Raw genomic sequence first — 17556 nt, forward strand, 5'->3', positions numbered from 1 at the left:
TTGGACAATTTGATGTGAGGCAAATACTCCTTAAACACAATGGCAATAGATGTGTCCATTACAATTCGAAAAATTCCATTAGCTTTTCAAAATAACTAGGTTTATATCTCTTCCAGAGCACAGTGTAAGCAAAAACCTTTTAAACTAATCAATAAGAAGAAAAATAAATTCATTTTCCCAGACCACTTCAACATGAAGGGGTGCAACAGTGCAAATACATACAATTGATCATTTAGCTGGGCTAAAGCTAACAGTTGTTAATACACAGTGTTCATCGTATTAATTCCAATCTATTCAAGATTCCTGTCAAAAACACTAAGTGGAAAAGACTAAAATCATTTGGCTTGTAAAGGACCTTGGCACAATGGAGGTTGTCTGCAATAAAAATAACAAGCATTTGGCAGTGCCTTTTGAAGGATGCGTGCATAATTCAGGGAGTAAACGTCAAGAAAAAAGACACAGCCCGAACAGTAGTTCTCCGCTGCATCAGTGTTATCTTGCCTTACATATGTTTGGGGGTTCGTAGAGATCTCTCGCACCAAGGGCCACCCCTGCCACCGCTTTCGGTGAAGCTGAGACACGGGCAGGTATGCCTGGGCCGAGTGGTCCTGACCCTTGGGGTGCCACGGAGCATCCCGGGGTGGGGGCATCCCACGGACATCCCTTCCCCATGGCCACAGCCTGAGCCAGGAGGCAAGAAATGCCCAGGGCAAACGTGGTGGAGATTGAGAGCCACCAACCGTTACTAGATAACCGAAACTGGAGTGCGGCCAGACAGAATAAATCCATCTCAACGTACGGGCACGCAAGGCTTGACTGCATATGGGCTTCAGTGAAATCAGACTGACAGCGCTGTGTTTGCACAGTAACAGCATAACGGGACTCTGCTTTGACCAGGATCTACAGACACCCCCATATTTCAACCCTCAAGTGAAGACATTAGCTGTCGTAGAGCAGGGGACCACCCGCCGAGCTGCTGAGGGGCTGTTGTAATTAATCCTTGCCAGGCTGCCCCTCCGCCAGCGTGCTCTGAGTCTGAATTTTGCAAACAACCGGTCTCGCATCCCTCTGTGCCCACTGCTCCCCAAAGCGTCCTCAAACACCTGAGTGAACAGGACTTTCAGAGACTTTGGACAGTGCAAGCCTGTGCAAGATGCATGGCCGCTGGACCATGGACTTACCTCAGGATCTTTAAGGCCTGCCCAGCCCACAGAAGTGAAAAGGAGCAGGAGAGAGAAACACAGATCAAAGTCTGAGGAAGAAAGAGTGCATGTATGCTAATGAACTTGGCTTTGCCCTTGAGAAGCCCAACTTTATTGCAAATCAACACTGAAAAAAGAATATATGCACAAATTCCGAGTGGAAAAGTGAGGTTTTACTGAAGTACTCCTATGTCATCAAATACAAATACCTAGGTTCATCCCTGTTAACTTTTGGCACCCCCAGAGAGCAATTCCATCTGAGATGTCATTCATGTCGCCGGAGCTCCATCTGCCTGAAGCTTGTTTCTTTCTCGCCATCAGTTGAGTAGCGAGGGACTCTGGCAATCTGGCTTCTAACGTAAGCGTCTTCCGTAAGCGTGTAAAAGGGATGAATCTGGGTGTAAATTCATGTCTGGAGAGTTGTGCACCCACAGACTCATATTTACGTTGCCCGTGGCTAGATTTGACCTAGCTCCAGTGAGCAAGCAGAGCAGCCACGTGGCTGTGCTTGTGCCACCCTGAGAAAGGGGCATTGTTTTGGTGCAACACCTCTGATGCAAATAGCTTGGCTTCTGGATTGGACGTACCCTACCAGCTTAGAGCACAGCCAGAGTAAGCTTGGGTCTGTCTTCACCAAGTTAGGAAAGATGAATCCTCAGTTCTCCCGCAGCGATGGATGGCATGCTGAGGGTGGGTTGTAGTTCCTTTGGTCATCCTCCACTGCTGCCTCTTCATCATTTGATGGCTGGTTGCTACCTAACATAGTGCATGTAACTCTCTAAGCACATATGGAATAATGCTCCACACATACAGACTAGGTTTATCTAGGCACCTTTTCTTTCCATTCAGTGTATGTGTTTTATGTATACTACATATATACTACTTCTATACTATGTTATATACTACAGCCACCTACAACATCAACGGAAATGCAGAGAGACCTGTATCAGATCCACAGCCCACACAAATACCTACCTTGCATTGGCCCAGTAATATCCTGGTATACCCTACGTGGCAGGGAAGGTTTCCCTGTCCCGGATCCCGTGCCGTGGCTTTTGGCACGCCGTGGCACCAGGTCACAAGGCAGCAGCTGCGCAGCGAGGGGGCTGAGCGTGCTGCCTCCCCTCCGCCGTGCGTTCCTCCCGCTCTCCTGGCGTGGCTCCGACGTGCCCTGTTAACTAAGCCGCAGAAAGCATTTTTGTGAGATAAACGGGGACGCTTGCACGGACAGGGCAGCTGTGCTCTTGAGCAAAGTGTCGAGCAAGTCCAGCTGGAGAGGGGCGGCCAGAGCCCTGGAGCCAGCGCTTCGCCCCCCGCCTCTCTGCACAGCACAGGCTGCGGTGGGGTAGGTTAGATGGAGATCAGCGCTCACTTTCTAACCGCTCATCTTAGGTCAGCCTTTTATTCACTTTAGCAAGGAATAAAATTTAAGGCGATTAGATTGCATAATTTATGCTATCGGAAAGCATTAACATAAGCATTAACAACTAATATATTCACAATCTTCAATAGATCATTGGTAAGAACTATATGAATAAAATTACAGCTTTGCACAGAGCAAGTGATTTATCTGCATTTGTTCTAATTGCTGGGCCTTGAACATAAACAGCTGAGAGGCATCCATATCCTGTTTTACCAGTAGTGAAACAATATTCAAATGTCAGTCCAAGCATTAATTAATAGATGTTCATGGTATGTAACAAATCAAACTACTTTTCAGCTAGATTTTGGGCACCAGTTCTGTTGTTTCTGCTTTGGCTACAGTAGCTGAAAATCTCTCTCTCTCTCATTTGTGTCCCTAACCAAAACAATTAGCCTGCTCTTCGCTCAGTCTGAACTGCAGCCGTGCTTAATGATGAGGAGGGAGGGGAGAAAAGCCTGTCAAACAGGATTATTCACGAAAAAAATAGCTAAGTGGATTTAAAATTGCAACCTGTCACTGCCTTCTGCAAGTCATTTAGGAAGAGCTGGAAACTAGCATAACGATTTTATCAGGAACAGAAAACCTAGGAAAGAAGGAAAAAGGGGACTTGTGGGAGGAGATAGACGGACCTGGCTGTGGGCAGAAGTGGTGGTGGTGTGTTTGGGTCACAGCAGTCCTGACGAATGGGGGGAATGAGAATGATGCCTGTAATTCCCAGAAACAGAATAGCAAAAGACATAGAGAATACAGATTTTTATATGTATTTTTAATATGGAATATATATATTCTATTAAGTATAGAATTATATGTAATATGTATTCCAAATAGAAATATACAATCTATAATGTATTTATAATACATATTTAATATTTGTATCTGTAAATATATAATACCCTGGTATATATTTTTATATATATATATATGCACATATATATAACTTCCTTAAACTCAGTTGTTCCTGGGATTGTTCCTGTGACAGCAGAAATAATGATGCTTCATTCCTCTTTGCCTCCTTCCTTTCCACCCCAAAGATCACTTGCAGGCAGGTTTAGGAGATTTCAGGAATCTCATGAAATAACTAACTGAAGATAAACACAATTTAATTCTCCAGTGTTCAGCTCCTTCCATAGCCTCTTAAAATCCAAAAACCTCTTGTAGCTGGCCCAGATAGAGAAGGCAGTTTGTGGGTCAGGAATTTTGCCCCCATCCAAGGCTGTGTCCAGAAGAACTTCAGTGAGTGCTGTCCCTCTCCCGTACTGGGGAGATGGCACTCCGTAACTACTGATGGCATTCTCCAACTACTGTGAGTCCTAGACACTAATTTAAAATAAGTTAGAATATTTTTAAAATCCTTAGGGTGTCTTAAAATATGCATGATGGGAAAAAATAATGCTAGGGCAGAAAGAATATGGACATATTGGCGGTTACGTGCCGGACAGGAAAATAAAGTGAGGACTCCTGTTGTTTCCAAAGATGACGTGAAAGTGGTGACTAACTGTGAAGGCCCACGTCTTACATTCTCCTTCCATAAACTCTTCAAAAGAAAGAAATGGTGACAACACCGATGCTCTTACAAAATACAGGTAGAATATCTTTATCCTGGCCAATGCGGATATGAACTTCTATCTTCTGAAATTTATGAGCTTCAGGCAATTTGAAAGCTTTCCCTCTTGGCCATAGCAAGGCTTTCTTGCCCTAAATGAGAAGAAAAAGATGCTATCCTTCCATACCAAAAGTAATAAAAATCCTATTAGAAAATGGGAATGACTATACCTACCATTCAGAGACAGAAGATTTGAAAATCTCTTAGCATGTTGAAGATATTCCTAGATTAGAATTAAATAACAGTATGGACTAGGTCTACAAAACCACAGTTCAAGCATGACACAGGTCTCATAGCTAGACTGTGGATGGATAAAATTTCAAAGTCTTTAATCACAAATCAGCATGACTCAGGCTGATTTGTAAGGCAGGGCAGATGCAGGATGCTCCTGCACGGTCTGGTAACTCACCGTTCAGCAGAGACGTGTCCCCTCTTCAATGTCTAAAGAGCAGGTTTCGGTAGCTCCAGACACTGCTGGTCAGGGCAGGAATCCCTGTGGGGCTCCTGCTGGGCTAGAGGCACTGCAGGAGGAAAAAAGTTCTCTTCCTCCTCTGTGCAGTCACTTAAAAGGTTCTGTTTATTTAATGGTGTGACCCAGCAATGAGAACATGAACTGGGAACGGAAACGAGAACATGAGCAAACCCAATGATTAAACGCCAATGCTTATTAGCCTGTGTTCTTCTACCCCCTGCATGGAGATCTGCAGGAGAAAGCCAGGATCTCTCCACCGAAGCCCACTGACATAAACAGGGTTTAGCCACATATATCAGATTACAGGATACGGGTCCTGAACGAGTCTTGAACCAATGATCTAATCCCATTACCGATCCTGTGAGTCATTCAGCTCCACCAGGAGCATTTAAAGTATTTTGTATTTAATAAAAACACACAGGAAAGGCATAGTGTGTTTGTAATACACTCTCATTACCTCTGCAGATGTACTGATAGCGGAAAGAAGTCTTACAAGTCTCGGACCTCTCTTGCTCAAACTGGAGTTATAAGAAAATCATAAACACCTTAAGCTGTTGGTCTTCCACTAGACTGGGTTCTAACTTTGAATTCTCTCCAGGCAAATTTGTGCTGAGAGTTGGGGTTTCACTCAAGCAGTAGTATCTGACCAGACTTCCTCGTAGCTTTGAGATCTACAGGGCATCTGCCCCAAAGAAGCATAAAACAGGAAAGCAAAAGAGAAGATACATTCTTCAGGAAATAACTAGCACCAGGAGTTCTCGGATCTGGTTTTACAGCTCTCTGAGTGAAATCTCATGGATTTTGTCCAAAAGAATGGATGAGGAGAGCCCATTCTGTTACTCTGTGTACTGCAGTAATTTCTTCCTTGAGCTCAAACTGTCATCTGATGAGCAAACATCCCAGAGCGTTGCAACCGAGTCTCTTGAGATACTCAGTACAAAGAAAAAAATGTAATTTAAAGAAGTATTTTGTTATTTGAGTGAATACTAACACTATTTCATAAAATAACAGCAGAAAGAAACTTTCTGCTCTTAGAAATTTCTGGATGAATCTGTTTTAGACACTATTAGGCAATTATTTTACCACAATCACCTGTTTTTTCACTGGCAACGGCTGTGCTAAGGCTATGCTCCACAATGGCCCTCCACGGCTGTTTTCCTGCCTCTTCCCTTCACAGGCATTTCGAAGATACTTTTGTTCGGCGGCTGAAGTTCCAGCTCTATTCAGGCTGCTGTCCGTGCTGTGCCGTTGGTGCTGACCGCAGATCTGAGCGTTGCCCTCCGTTCTGTAAGGGGTGTCGGGGCAGCGCAAGGCAGAGACACCCCAGCTCGTCCCAGCCAGCAGCAGCACGGCTGGCCACGTTTTGCTGGCCACGCTACCCGGCTTGCCGTGTCCCGCACAGAGGCACGACGCTGCCGGGACAGCATTCACTCCAAACTCAAGCCTGCTTAGAGCTCATTCAAGTATTTTACACAGCACCGTGCAAACTCGCTTCTTGCTAGTCTCAGCCATTTATCTGCTTTTATTCTGCATGTGCAAAGAGCGCAGTATTAGGCCCTAACAACTCGTCAAAAGTAGGAAAGAAAAACAAAACCAGAAGCTATAAGCATTGTCTCACTTTGAACATCAGAAAAAATTACTATCAGCAGTTTGAATGTGGTAGGACCGTGCAAGCACCGATGTACGTATCACATCTCCCTGTGCCTTCGTTCTGAACAAGACTGGCTGTGCTCAGGGCAGGGCAGGACCAGCTCTTGTTTCACTATTCGACTGAAAGTGGTCACTTTGACTTTTTGTTTTGTACTGCGAGCTAAGTGGACAGTGTGTCCTCTGTCCTCTGAAACGGTTCCTTTGTCATTAACCAAATTCAAATGTATGCCTCGGCTGCTCTCTTAAATTCTCATCCATGAACTATGAAGCAGCAGTGGTTATCTGCTGAATTAAGCAGTTCAACTAAAAGAATTACATATATTGTTTCCAGTCAATGGACACTATGAATAGATTTTATGTAAAATTACTGGGAATGCATAAGCCATTTTGCCAAATGTTATGGAATTTCTTATCCCAAACCCTGCGTGAAACGTAATTTATGTTCAGATACTGACAACTGAATCATACTCGGCATTTATATAGTGCTTTACATATGCAAACTACCATAAAACATTAATTAAGAAATAGATTTCCTAATGCTGAAAAAGTACACTTACACCAGGCTCGGTGTGTTAAATGTTTAAATACTGTCAATGCTTAAATACTATTTACAGAATTTCATTGTACTATGAGTTCAATTATTGGCATAGCTGCAACATTCAATGGCTTTTTACATATGGTAAGTAGGAGTAGGAACAGTGGTTTGGTCTTTATCTGCACTAAACTTTACTGTGAAATTTTACTTTTGCTACCAATATGTTATTTTAAAAATGAAGTAACTGTAATAAGAACACAGCCTGTCTATTTGCAGACTTGTGGTACATCTACAATAAAGAGATAACACTACTGTTTATTGGGGTTTTTTTAATGTTCCAGATGAGTTTTACTCCTTTTTCACAATCTTTTCTTGCATATTTGTAGACGTGCAAAGGCAAAGCTTTGAGAAACCCTCTTCACCCTCAAACCGCCGCCCACAATCCCCAGGTAATGACCATGTTGTTTGTGTCACTGCTACCTCCTGACTAAGAGGCAAATCAGCCGATTATGGGCTGCGTGTGAGCTCCGAGGCTTACAAGAGTAAGTGTGGGGGCTTGACCCTGGCTGGATGCCTGGTGCCCACCAAAGCCGCTCTGTCACTCCTCCCCTCAGCTGGGCAGGGGAGAGAAAATATAACAAAAGGCTCGTGGGTCAAGATAAGGACAGGGAGAGATCACTCAGCAATTATCATCATGGGCAAAACAGACTCGACTTGAGGAAAATTAGTTTAATTTGTTACCAATGAAATCAGAGTAGGATAATGAGAAATAAAACCGAATCTTAAAACACCTTACCCCCACCCCTCCCTTCTTCCCAGGCACAGCTTCACTCCCGAATTCTCTACCTCCTCTCCCCAAGCGGCGCAGGGGTACAGGGAATGGGGGTTGGGGTCAGTTCATCACACCTTGTCTCTGCCGCTCCTTCCTCCTCAGGGGCAGGACTCCTCACTTGTCCTCTGGTCCGCGTGGGGTCCCTCCCACTGGAGACAGGTCTCCACAAACTTCTCCAATGTGGCTCCTTCCCACAGGCTGCAGTTCTTCACGAACTGCTCCAGCGTGGGTCCCTCCCCCGGGCTGCAGTCCTTCAGGCACAGCCTGCTCCGGCGTGTGTCCCCCGCAGGGTCACAAGTCCTGCCACCAAACCTGCTCCAGCATGGACTCCTCTCTCCACGGGGCCGCGGGTCCTGCCGGGAGCCTGCTCCAGCATGGGCTTCCCACGGGGTCACAGCCTCCTTCGGGCATCCCCCTGCTCCGGCGTGGGGTCCTCCCCGGGCTGCAGGTGGAGATCTGTTCCACCGTGGACCTCCCTGGGCTGCAGGGGGACAGCCTGCCTCACCATGGTCTTCCCCACGGGCTGCAGGGGAATCTCTGCTCCGGCGCCTGGAGCATCTCCTCCCCTCCTTCTGCACTGACCTGGGGTCTGCAGGGTTGTTTCTCTCACATGTTCTCACTCCTCTCTCTGGCTGCAGTTTCTGTGCCCCAGCAACTTTTTTTTCCCTTCTTAAATCTGTTCTCCCAGAGGCACTACCACCATCGCTGATGGGCTCGGCCTTGGCCAGCAGCAGGTCCGTCTTGGAGCTGGCTGGCATTGGCTCCATGGGACATGGGGGAAGCTTCTAGCAGCTTCTCACAGAAGCCACCCCTGTAGCCCCCCCCCCACTAAAACCTTGCCATGCAAACCCAGTACAGTAAGTTAAATCATGTGTAACTGCTCTTCAGGTGAAGGTTCGGTATACTATTAACTGAGGGTCACTTCAGCTGACTCTTTAATATAGACAGGACTTTGAAATGTAACATGAATTTCTTTGCAGTGAAAAAGACATACTTTGGCATTTAGCTATAGAGTGACAGCTAATCTTTTCTAAATGAAACTTTAAGAGCCTCTTGCCTCCAGGGGAACTCTTAAGAACTCATACCAGGGTGATTTAAAAGGCTGCTGCCTATGACTGCCCACCGGAGCCCTCTCCTTTCCTCTGGCAGCAGTGGTAGATGCTTGTGAGCTGTGCTGCTCACAGCCCAGCACGTACTGAGAACAGGGGCAGCACCTTCTCGGAGCAGAACAGGGTGACAATACGCTGCAGGTAGCCAGCTGCCCCATCATGAATCCCCAGGGAATCTGTTTGAGCACCTTGCATTCAATATACTGCAAAAGAAGCACCAAGAGTTCTGCAATTCGCTGCATACAGCACTGTAGGTGGGTATGGTATGTACGTGTGCCCACACCCGCACACAGATATATGCATTTCCAAAAGCATGCTTCTGTCCTGAGAACCCTACAGTCTAAACTGGATTTAACGGGGTGAAGGTGGACACACAATGAGACAGGGAAGTGTAAAGACAATAGCTCTCCTAAGACAAGACAAGGTTTATATAATGTTGTAAATGTACTGTGTAAATGATAGCAGGGCTTTAGCCATATTATCTATGGCATGGCTTAGGAATACCATTACAATAAGCATTCACTTGATCTCTGTAACCAAAATCTTAGCAGATCTCATAGCTCAAAGGACAGACATAAATTTGTTTTCACCCATGAAGTTGAGGATCACCAGCATTGCAAACTTTCACTCTTCATCTTTGTGTTGTCTTTAATTTTGCTTACAAAAACATCTGCATTGAAAATGCAGCATTTATTTTCATCCATTTCTTTGTACAGCTTTTATTGTCACATCAGTGAAAAAAGCATTTGGATCCAGAGGCAGCTTCAGAGCGTGCAGCTTTTCCCTCTCCAGGAACTATGATTAATTCCCTCAAAATATTCCCTTACTGGTACAGCCTAAGTACAGCCCATACCATTAAAAGAGTTAAATGACCTTTGTCCCTATAGTGATCAGAAGATCAAGGAATTTGAGAGCGTTACCTAATTTTTACAGCCATAATCCTACTTCTCCTTTAAAATGTCTTACATGAGTCAACATTGCCTTCAAACAAGTCCCCTTGCACTGGAGCCTCCATCCTTCTCTTAACGTGGAACAGGAAAGCACAGACTCCCCGGTAATGCTGTCTTACAGCACCAGTAAATTTCACTGTGTGAATTTTCAACTCCCTCATGTATTATAACTATGACTATGAAATAGTCCAAATGGTTATATTCACTATGTAACAGTAAAGTTCATAATATCCTGGATATTTCTTGTTGTAGTCTCTGCTCTTTTTCAAGTGAAGAAAAACCCAGGGTGTATTTTCTGTAGAGCACATTCATTGGCAAAAATAGATGATACCTTTGATTCCACGTGCAGCTCTCCCCTTCTAACGCAGCTTGTTTTTCTGAGATCACAAGTTTTTAGGTATCTGGTTTAAAAAAAAAAGAGAGAGAGAGGGAAGTTAATTACATATAATTATAGCGTCTATAAGGTTTCTACCGATGATGGGAATAAATGGCTGTGTTATTTATAAAAGAAGAGAATTAGCTTTTAACAAATTTGTCATTTGGATAGCATTTTTTTAGTTATTCAGATCAGTGATGTTTGTTACTAAAACAGCAAACATACTTTTATCTTCCCTGGTGGTGCCTGCTCTCTACAGACATGCGAGTGGCAAAGAAGATGCAAGGAATTTGCCCCAACTTCTGCCGTTCTCCACAAACCCAGCTAAAAGCAAAGCCAGGTCTTTGCATCGAGAGAGCACAGGGCTGTGTGGAGGCAACAGTGCCTGTGGTATTAACCACGGAGTACGGTCAAGCGCGGGGGGAAGCACCCACCTTCTCCTCACGCCATGCAGCACGGCTTGCGCGCTGCTGATGCTTGCAGCTGCAACTCTTTCCCTCTGCACAGTGCCTCTTGTAGGATGATCTGATTTTGTAATAGCGTCTAGTAAGCTCTTTTATCAGTGCTAGTGGTAAGCAGACTTTGTTTAAACGCAATCAGTTTATCAATAGATGTCAATCTTTTCATGACTGAGCTTGATAACTACATGCTGAGAACCAAGGCAGATCTCCATACAAATGTAAGGCTATCCAAAGCCACAGGGCACATGTTTATCAGTGTGCTGAGATATTCTCCCCATGTTCTGCCAAAGCAGCTAACCACATTGCTGTGGTGGTTCCCCATCCCTACAGCTCCAAGCTGTATCATCCTCCTGAGACGGGATGCTAGGTTTGGGGCTCAGTGATCTTACGCGGTATGGCAGGCAGCCACTTTGTGCTGCTCAAGTTGTGCAGTTTTCTTGTTATTACTGGTTAATTCTGTTTATTGGTCAGGAAAACCGTAACTAGCTAGCCTGAGTCAGCACCACACCTTACAAAATGTCCCAGGTATTACGTGTTCTCCCCTTCCCTCCGCTCCCCGGAGTCCCCAAAATGGCTTTCAGTCCTACCCAGGAGGCATGACTCATGCTTTCGGGGTGGTATTTATAGGTACTAACTGCAGCACCCAGGTACTGACATTGCTGCGCTCACACCAGGTGTGAATCTGGCAGAGAGCAAATACGACTCACACTTGCTAAACACGGGTAACCGCACTCCCTGAAAGCCTTTGCCCTTCTGCTGTCAAGCCTTACCAAGTCAGCCAGCTGGGCGAGCCGTGCCAGGAGCAGCCGGATCAGCCCCTTCCCCAAACGCCGGTGCCTCACCCGGGCCGGAGGGAAATGCCCGGACCAGCCACACGCAGAATAAGGATTGCAGACACTTCTGCTTCCAGTTAACTGAGAGTGAAACTAAATGGGAAATATTTTTTTTTTTACCCCTTCTTTGACAGCCTGCCACGGCAGTCCTTCCTGGGTGAGGTCTTTTCATATGAGCGCCTTTAATCAGGAAGACTAAAAGGAGCTTTAAAATCATTGTTTTAAGCAATGACAGTGCAGAATGAGTTCATGATGCAGAGAACTGGCACATTGCCTCCAGATCCCGGCAATCATGAGATCCTGAACCCTCCTCCAAACGCTTCTCCAGGCTGTGCAGACCCCAAACTGTTCTTGCTTTACGTGCTACACAATAGAGTGCCGGGCGGTTTAGTTTAAAAAAAAAATCAACAACAAAAGACTATTTTTAATTGATTTATCACTGCAGCCATGAATGTCCCACAGAGTTTACTTTCCTGTTCTCACGAATGTATTTGTTTACATTTGCAGAAGGATTCAATCTGATGTAAACTATGAAATATATTGTTTACTGTACAAAGACAGATACCAAGGCACTATTTAACAATGAAATCAAAACCAACTCTTACTTATGTATTTGCATTCGTCAGTCACCTCAGTGTCAGCATACCTGGCCGAACACTACATTAAACAGTCTGTGAAAGCATCTAGAAGATAATAACCTGTTAAGAAACTTCTTTTGTGAATCCCGACATGACCAAACCACAGTGTACATAGTTTCCATTTTTGTCCGAAGAAGTGGCTATACATTAAAAGTGGGAGCCAGGAGATCTGATGTATTTTTGACTGCAGAAAAGCTTTTCCCACATCCCCTGTTTCCAGTAAGAAAACAATGTTGATATATTATTGTATTGTATTCAGAGTAGTTATCAATAGTCTGCCATAAAGATGGAAGACATATCAAAAGGTTTGTAACGCAGTTTGTGTTTGTATTAATGCCTTGAACACCAGAAGTCCAAATGCAAAATTTGCCGATGTTATCAAGTTGGTTGTCAGCACTCTGGAGAACAGAATTGGAATTCTAAGCGATTTTGATAAATTGGATAACTGACAAAAATTTGTGCCTTGTACGCCATCTTTAACGGTGTATCTAGTTCTAAGTTTTACTTTACCATTACACAAAAAGAGTCTGCTCATAGGGTGAAGTAGCTTGCAGGCTTCACTAGTAGGGTAAAACCAAGCAAAAAACCCTGAAGTACAGACGAAAACTGAAACTCTCTGACCATCTTGACATTTTGTTTTGCTAACAGCGTTAAAATGCCACATCTGTTTCATTGATACTAAGAGATCCTCCAAGTTCACCTCTTCCTGAGCAATCAAGAACTGGCCAAAATGAACAGACGCATTAGTAGGATTAGTTGGAATAGAACCCAGGACCAGATACCTTGTTTGCTGTTTGCAAGTGGGACAAACAAGTAGAATTCAATTCTGTCCTGGGGAATATGCTTCTTGTAAATAAAGTAACTTGTGTTTTTTTCCTATTTACTGTGGATCAGCTCCTGGTACTACATTACTTTCATTCAGACATGATTCCCACATAAGTCACAATCCACTTGGCAAAGAACTGGGGGATCCGTCTCTGTGACCCTGCTGCAGGTCCCTCACCCTTGTTAAGTGATGGATTACAGACAGAATCAATTCATGTTTGAAGTAATTTTTCATCTGGTCTTTCCAGTATATTTTTCTCACGTGAGGGGACTAATTTGGGATGTGTTTTACTGGTGCACTTCAAGCAGTACAGGGCCACCAATGGAGGCAGCCACACTGACAAAGTGCCACTGGTACTCCTAGGGTTATCTTCTTACTGGGACTACTTATGACAAAACGAAGCATACTGAAATAGAAATACATCTACATTCAGTGAGCGATAGTATTTTATATTTATTGTTGCAGATACGGACTGTGGTATGCAAAAAGGCCTATGGAAAACTCTGAGCAGTGGGTTTCCCGGCTGCGGCAAGGAGCCTGCCGGCCAAGAGCCAGCCAGGGGATGAAGCCCTAAGGCAGCAGTCAGTGTCCTGGCGGGGCGTGATGAGAGCCAGGCATCAAACAAATTCCCCAAGGGCTTGTGGTCACATCAGCATTCCTGACTGCCCTGGCTGACAATATCGAACATGGCTTACAGATCAAGTAGTATCAACATCATTTTGTCTTATCTGTTCATTCTCATGAGGTCATCTGTCAATACAACAGAGGTTGTTTGTGCCGTGACTTGGCCTGGAGTCAAGCTGGGTGGGGTTATCTCCAGAGGCCAGGTGTTGCAAGAGTCAGTTTGCTCCCATGTTCACGTCAATCTGGCCCAGCTGCTGAAGGCCTGAAAGATGAAACAGTATTTTGGCTGGTGACACAATCAGCGGCCAGCCACAACGATCCCTCCAACCTTGACCAGCCAGAAACAACTAAGCTATAAGCAGCAGCCCTTTTAAAACAATCAGAAAACTTGGCATTTTGTTAAAGTAGAGGACTTCAAGAGATTTGAAGGCTATTGAGGCTGCAAATAACTTACATCAGTCTGAGCCTAACATGGGTCTTAGTTTTCTCTCGGAAAACCGTTATCTCCTTTGTTACACGTTTACCCCCAAATTACTTCAAAATACTCAAATACAAGCCTACACACATATAAAGAATAAGAATCAATATTTATTTATTTATTGAAGACTTGATTGTCTTCAATTACCCAAGATGGAGCAAAAGAACTCTGCTGGTTACATCAGAAGCGTATATGCCATATAAAAACAGCGTAAGTTTCAGAGCTGAAATGACATGATCCTTTCTAAAATCTCATCTTAAATATTCTTCTCAGATGACTGAAGAGTGAAATTATACAACTGGCACTGAAATGGTTTTCACTGACCTGCCATGTGGCCATCATCAAGGCTGCCAAATCTGGCACAGTTGTTTCATAAACTGCCATTGCCCATATGGCCACATAGCTTGCAGAGATTTGCTGACCTTGCAGTCTGCCTGTGTATTACAAAATAAAGCTCAATTGAGCAGGCAGTTCCTCTTGTCTATTTTAATTTCTTCTCTCTTGCAGTCTTAAGGACTCAATCAGGGTGAGGCTGAGGGATCCGTGGCTTGCCTGCCTACGTGAGACCTAGAGATGCTCAGCTTCCTGGAGGGCCACACTGTAAATATTTTAAGAGTTTGGACCAAGTGCCTAGAAATGGGTGCATTTTTTGTGAGCTTCTGCAAGTCTGGTAATATCGTAATTCCTGAAAAAGTCATGTGGGGATAGATTCAGATAGCGAGCAAAACATGCTTGTGTGGCAACTTTCTCTTGCACAGCTCTTACCACGAATACAAAATCAAAAGCAGGCAAAATGCCTTGATGGTTATTCCGTACGTTTATTTGGTTTTAAAGCTTTGACTGTGCATCAATTGCTGTGTGATCCTTTTTAAACCTGGAGACACAAACTGCACCTTGGCAATGGCTGTAAAAGACATCAGAGAAATGCTATTTTAAGTCTCCTTTGGTATTAACCCGTTTCGCTCAGAAGCCTAAAGGATAAAATATGGTAACACAGGACAGGGAACAATGAGTCAGTCAGCAAACCTGCATAGATCTGTCAGGTAAGATGTGAATTTATACAGACGTTCCTGGAGGTTGAATAAGTAACGTTTTTCCATAACTCAACTTGGTTTGTTGCAATCAATGTTCCTAACTTGGCATCTCTCTTTTGTAGTCGATGTAAATGTTCACAGCACATAGTATCGAGTGGCAAAAAAGGAGACTTTAGGTTTAAATATATTCACTTTGCAAACACCTACTGTGATTTAAGGCTCAGCTTCCTCCATTCCTCTTACAACTGAATCTACACTAGAGGCTACAAGAAAGCTGGCAAAAAAAGGAAGCTGTGGACAACCTCCTTGTGGTTCGGTGCAAAGTCAGCTCTCTCAGCTTTAACTGACAAAGGGCTTTTGGGCTAACCTGGCTTGCCCTGCACTGAAGTGGCCTAGGGAGCCGTCATACAGCACGTGATGCAGGGCAAACTGTGGATGTAGATATTTTCAGCTGGGGATGATAAAGCCATCAGGTGCTCCATCCAAATCCAGAGGTGGATATATTGTCCGCACTGTTTTTAAAATTTAGTTAAGAGAAATAATGTCAGGAAATGGAAAGAGTTTACCTTGACAGACACATCACAATAATTTGAACTAGAAGCAAGCACGCACTAGCAGCTATTAATTTCTTACTTGCTATTAGGGTTCAGCTATTAATTTCTTACTTGCTGTTAGGGTTCATCAAATTGTACCACAAAACACTGTTCAACAGACAGATATTTTGATTAAATGACATTCTAGGGGGAAATTCCATGCTGTCCATTGAAAACTACAAACACCCCTAAAAATTAAAACCTTTCATATGTTTTCACTATGTTTAAATCACTTTTTCTTGTTAATGAATGGAATAAGTATTTTTATTTCTCTTGTTCTGGTACACAGGGGAAACAGGTTCTCTTGTCTCTCCCATCTACAGGCCCCTTCCTCACACCAGTTCCACATCATCTACATAACGGCTATGGACTCACTGGTTTGTTGGATTCACCTATCATGGGAATTAGAGACAATGAAAAAGGAATGGAATACAACTCAGGTTTTCTCTAGGAGATTTCCTTCCATAGATGTACTCTCATTTTTTTTTAAACGAGAATGTGTTTCTCTCATTATTAGTTAGGGAAAAATCCCCAGATCTTAATAACTACCAATACTTACAACCACAATTTTACACCAGCAATCTGAGACCAAAGGCAGACTGTTAAAGCGATTCCTCACATGGAAGAAAAGACCATAACCTGGTGACCTGCAAACACCACTTTCTGCTTCTTTAGGACTTCTGGAAATGTCCCATCTCACTTACGAAATATGATAAGATCACAGCTGAAAGTATTCATTCCTTGCTGCCATTTGACAGAAGACTGTCAAGCAAAGCTCTTTGCTTCTGGTCAGGAGATGGAAGAATTAAACAAATTAAAAAGTGAAAACTCTCCAAATTATAACTTTTTGCTGTATCTGAACGCTACTGCCAGCAGAGGTAATACTGCAATGTGATTTAATGCCATGGGTCAATGAAGAAAATGCATTTTTCTACAAAAGGGCTTTTGGTGCAGACAGGAAGTTTGTTTTTTGAATTAGTCACCAGTTTCACTTCATGCCGGTTATACCATTGTCATTAACACACAATAGCACTGTTTCCATGCAAGTGCTATCAAGATTACATTTATGGTTCCAAAAGCTGTTTCACTACACCTACACACAACTTGACTGCTGCACATAGTAACAGATAAGTGCTCTCTCTTTGTTTTGTATGCTTACCTAAAATCCTAATCTTCACCACCTTTTATGTAAACTGCTACTGTGGTAAATCGAAGGGGGTTGATAACTAATAAAGAACATAGAAATAGACCTGAGCTTTGACAATTATGCATATTTTGACTATAAACATCACATCTATCAGTGGGATATAAACACGCCATTGAACACATTCTTTATAAAGAAAAATAAAGTGACATTATTACAGCAATTCAAGTGAGATGATATGTAATAAGTTCTGGCAGCACAGGCTATTTTTTCAAAAGTGATAAGATCTCTGGCAAGACTTTTGATGGAAATAATGAACTTTTTCTTCTGTGTATGTGTCACTTCTTTTTTTTATTTATTTACACCCACCAGCAGCTGCTATTATTTCTTGAAAAATGAAACTTGGCTATCCTGCATTTGAGAATCTTTTTTCAGAGGGAAGTCACAGTGGGGCTACATTTCCCAAAGACACGCACACTAGACTTGCTAATACAGACAGGCAGGAAAAGGATGACTCTGCATAAATCAGTTCCTACTCAGGAAGTAGCTGGCAAAAGGGAGACAGTTCAGCTGGTTGAGTCAGGGGAGAAACCAGCTCATACTACTACAAACATATCCAATTACAGCATTAAGCAGTACCTTTGGCCTGAGTCACTTAGCAATTTGTCTTATCAGTTTCTTCCTGATTATCTGGGTGTTGAGCAGATGGAACAGTTTCACTTATAATAAAACTGGTCTACCCATGGAATTACCCTAATTGACTATCTCATTTA

The 17556-nt window shown here is 43.5% G+C and overlaps 1 protein-coding gene across 8 annotated transcripts in view; it reads right to left on the reverse strand.

Annotated features, from left to right (window-relative positions):
- The window catches only part of LOC115347212 (atherin-like), a 28293-nt gene that overhangs the window by 5017 nt on the left and 5720 nt on the right, over positions 1 to 17556 (reverse strand). For 2 of the 8 annotated variants that reach the window (XR_005933418.1, XR_005933417.1), the window contains one exon: positions 11866 to 16865. The exons of 1 other annotated variant lie outside the window; for it this stretch is intronic. Coding sequence is in view for 3 of the 7 variants with exons in the window: in XM_041126852.1 (XP_040982786.1) it covers positions 9999 to 10153 (155 nt within the window). In the remaining 4 variants the exon portion in view is untranslated. Of the gene's footprint in view, positions 1 to 3525; positions 4321 to 4402; positions 4750 to 4793; positions 4842 to 9051; positions 10154 to 11865; positions 16866 to 17556 lie in introns of those variants that run through there. 5 more of the 8 variants (XR_005933421.1, XR_005933420.1, XM_041126853.1 and 2 more) reach the window with 5 other exon arrangements.

This window comes from Aquila chrysaetos, chromosome 10 (genome assembly GCF_900496995.4).
Source record: "Aquila chrysaetos chrysaetos chromosome 10, bAquChr1.4, whole genome shotgun sequence".
In the NCBI taxonomy this organism is placed as follows: domain Eukaryota; kingdom Metazoa; phylum Chordata; class Aves; order Accipitriformes; family Accipitridae; genus Aquila; species Aquila chrysaetos.